This window comes from Lygodium microphyllum, chromosome 25 (genome assembly GCF_053477565.2).
Source record: "Lygodium microphyllum isolate KBCC chromosome 25, Lygodium_microphyllum_v1.1.10, whole genome shotgun sequence".
In the NCBI taxonomy this organism is placed as follows: Eukaryota; Viridiplantae; Streptophyta; class Polypodiopsida; order Schizaeales; family Lygodiaceae; genus Lygodium; species Lygodium microphyllum.
In genome coordinates, this window is record NC_141159.1 from 99,035,848 (window position 1) to 99,039,488 (window position 3,641).

General features: G+C 45.2%; 1 protein-coding gene across 3 annotated transcripts; it reads left to right on the top strand.

Moving 5' to 3' along the window:
• Positions 1–405: 405 nt before the first annotated feature.
• LOC148014544 (uncharacterized) lies at positions 406–3,373 on the top strand. Of its 3 annotated transcripts, XM_087666889.1 has the most exons (6): positions 409–921; positions 1,048–1,465; positions 1,573–1,679; positions 1,771–1,903; positions 1,978–2,172; positions 2,814–3,373. In XM_087666889.1, the coding sequence occupies exons 2-6, from the start codon at positions 1,229–1,231 to the stop codon at positions 3,096–3,098; spliced, it is 957 nt and encodes a 318-aa protein (XP_087523015.1). In that variant the 5' UTR covers positions 409–921; positions 1,048–1,228; the 3' UTR covers positions 3,099–3,373. The 3 variants fall into 3 exon arrangements, with proteins under 3 accessions (XP_087523016.1, XP_087523015.1, XP_087523014.1); XM_087666890.1 differs by having other exon boundaries at positions 406–1,459; XM_087666888.1 differs by having other exon boundaries at positions 409–1,465.
• The last annotated feature ends 268 nt before the right edge of the window (positions 3,374–3,641 follow it).

The following is a 3,641-nucleotide window of genomic DNA, read 5'->3' on the forward strand; positions in this document are numbered from 1 at the left end:
GTGAACTCAAAAACCAAAACCACTCTAAAGGGTAAAACCTGATGAAAGAGCCCCCATGATTTTGACTTATGCTTGTCTATTCACGATTTTTGTGATCCACATAAGTTGTTGGTTAACATATTCCAGCTCACTTCAGACGACATTAACGCGAAATGCATGTGTGAAAGAACTTTTAGCATGTGTACACGTGGGACTGCTTAGGACTCAGGACCGAGAGAGATCGAGAGGGAAGAGCCTTGCGAAGGCCAAGCCAATTACAAGTTGTTTGTTGGGCCGGCTGGCAAGTGTGACGTGGAGAGGAACTTTTATAGAGGGCGCGGTGGGGTCCGGATGCGTACCACCTGGACTACAGCAATGGGCGGCAGGGGGACAGATCCAATAGCGAAAAAGAAAAAATGAGAAAAAGAAAGAAAAAAATCAGGAAATGAGCTTGTCAACTGCGACAGGCAGAGATCGACGCCATAGCTTCCTTCCTTCTTCTTCTTCTTCCTCCCCCCTTCGCTCCTGCTGTCATGCCGTCGTCTTTTGTGGCCTGGTTTTTCGTCTTCTTCCTCTCGGCCTTTCCCCCTCGCCTTGGAAAGACCGGACGCACGCCTGCTTCCCGACGTCCTGTTCCCCTCGCCATCGCCTATCTTTAACCCCGCGCACACACGACTTTCCCTGCAGCCCTAGGGTTTTCTTCGCCGCCATAGCCAGTCCCCTCCCTTCCCTCTCGAATCCCTCAGATCCTGCACTCTGGCCCTTCTTATTTCCCGCCTTTTTTCGCGGTGGCGGTCTAGCTCATTTTCCCTCTCCTTTTCTTCTTTCTCTTTTACCGAGAGATTTCTACCTGTTGCGACATTGCGACTCCATTTCCATTTTCCTGCAGCAGACATGGCAGTTTTGAGATCCCTGCGTAATGGTTATGCCGACGACTAGTCGGTGATTTTCAAAGGCCCTTTTCTCTCTGCACTTGCCTTTCTGCATTACCTTTTCTTTGCTTAGAAGCTCCAGCTTTTCTCCTTTTTCCGGGTCTCAGGAGCCTGCATTGTCTTCGCAAACTTGCAGATCTTGCGAGAAAGTCTTATCGATTGATGGCTGACGACTTCGTCTGTGCATTTAGTGAAGCTCTCCTACCTGCATTCTCTAGTTCATCACTACTTTTGCAACCCTAATTCGAGCGCCTCTCATTACAGCCACTTTATCGCTCACGCAAGATCTTTTGATCCGGCCGCTGTGGTCCACCGCCATGTCCGAAGCTCTGCAACAGAAACCATGTAAGGTGCAGGTTTCATCCAATGGTCAGTGCATCCGCACCTGCTCGCATCTGGATCCATGCTCGGAGCAGCACTCTCAGATTCCATGTCCACTGTCTGCGACAAAGGACACTGCAAGCAGTGTACCAGAGCCGATTTCTGCCGACACCGAGTACATATCATCAGAGGATTTGAAACCTCTCGAGGAGGATGCTTGCACGCTCGTGAGTGTATGTTCTTGTTCCAAATCACGCTTTCAGTTCTTATTCTTCTGTTGTTTTCGATGACACTCTGAATGCAGATATTGTTGTTTTAACATGGCATTTCTCGAATGCAGACATTGTTGGAACGTCTTGATTCGAAGGAATGGCTGTGTGTATGCGAAGCCTTGAATCAATCTCGTCAAATTGCTACGTTTCATGCATCCGTTATATCACCTATTCTGTACGACTCTGCTCTGTTCTTTCAGTTTAGACAATTTATCTATTTCTGTTACACAAATAAAAGCTAATTTGGTTGTAGCATTGTCCTGCAGAGACTCAGTCGTAACCTTGATGATAAAGGCCATGAAGAATCCACGGAGTGCTTTGTGCAAAACAGCGATTATGGCCTCCGCAGACTTTTTCAAGGCCTATCAAGATCAGATGCTTGAATTGCTAGATCCTCTGGTAAGAGCAACCATATTTTGGTTAGGTGATGTTCCCCCTTGAAGCCGTGCATAAACAATGTTTGTAATTTGCAGCTGCTGCAGCTTCTCTTGAAAGCTTCCCAAGACAAGCGCTTTGTCTGTGAGGAGGCAGAGAAGGCTTTAGTCGGAATGACGACTTGGATTTCACCCAATCCGTTGTTGCAAAAACTGCAGCCGTATGTCAGGCATCGCAATCCTCGAGTGCGAGCCAAGGCTTCAACGTGTGTACGCCGAAGTGTCTCTAAACTGGTGAGGCGTTAATTGGCAATGCACCCTTATATGTTATTGCTAGCTTTGTGTTGGGCTTTGTTGAGTCTTATGTTATCCTCTATTGCTTAATTTAGCAGTTGTCATTCTGCCCGAATCGATAATACATTATGTTGCTATCTGTGCTACGACTGTGCAAATGTCTAGTAAATCTAGTATAGTGGCTAATTCTGTTTATTATGATGCTGTATAGTATATCTGTTGTAGTTTTCTCCAGTCCCATGGACATTTTCACTGTTGATTCCTTCTTTTTAGTAGTTCCCTTGGAAGGCAAGACCTTGCCTTAACAATGTAGCTCAGAATTCTTAAGTGCTTTTCATAATCACAGATGAGAGAACAGGTACTTGAAGTAACTATGCTGCTTGCCTGTGTCAGGCATTTCTTTTGCTTAGGATCTTCTATTATTGTCTGGATACTGGAGCTTGTGGCATGAAGAGTTGGATTCATATCTTGAATTGGGCATTTAAGTCACTATCATACTGCTTGCTTGCCTTAACAATTTCTTTTGCTGAGATTATTGTTTGAATTCTTGGGCTTGCGTTATTAAGACATGGTTCTCATATCTGAAGTGTTCTTCAGGATCTAATGGTTCAATGTGTCACTTCTTGCCCATGTTTTGTCAGGGTGTTCAAGGGATCAAGGATTTTGGTCTGGAAACATTGATTTTAATGGGAGCATCGCAGTTAAATGATCAGCTTCCAGAGGCTCGGGAAGCTGCCCGCCAGTTGGTAATGGATATCAGAGAGGCGTATCAACAGTCCCCTACTGGAGGCAGTGATGATGGTGATTCTATTGATTTGCACAACCACATTCAGTCTCAGCAGGAAGAGTGGGAACAGTTCTGTTGGAAGCAGCTTCCTCCTCGCACAGCTCTTGCTGTGCTGCGTGCCACATGCGTTGCAAATTGAGGCTTGCAAGCAGCTTTATGCATTTGAAAGATCTCTCAATATTCTCTATCCATTCAGAGAAGATTGACTTGCCCTCAGTGAGAGTGAGCTCCACTACAAGCTTGGACCCAATTATGTTTAGATTGAATCTTTGCAGCGAAGCCTCACTAGGTTAATTCCTGTCTGTGTAATTTCGGTAGATTACCGCTGGAGGAATTATGCATTGTACACTAATTTTTTTTTGAGTTTTACTAAATTGTTCACCTTATAATTAAGAGCTCAAATGCCTCTCTGGATTGTAGTGCTGGAATGGCTAAGTCGTAGAAAATATGTGAACGGTATCAGGAGCGGCTTTAGTCGGTTAGCTGCTCATTCAAGCAGCACAAAGTAGGTTATAGAATTTAGCTTGAACAGACGTGGCACGTTCTATCTTTTCAAGCATTGAAATATTATCGTCTCTCAACCTCATGTCCGGAGGTAGGTGCAGGTCAGTCGTATTGGTCTCTCATGGTATAATGTGCAGGTCACCACGACAGCAATTGTACAAACGGCTTCAATCATGAG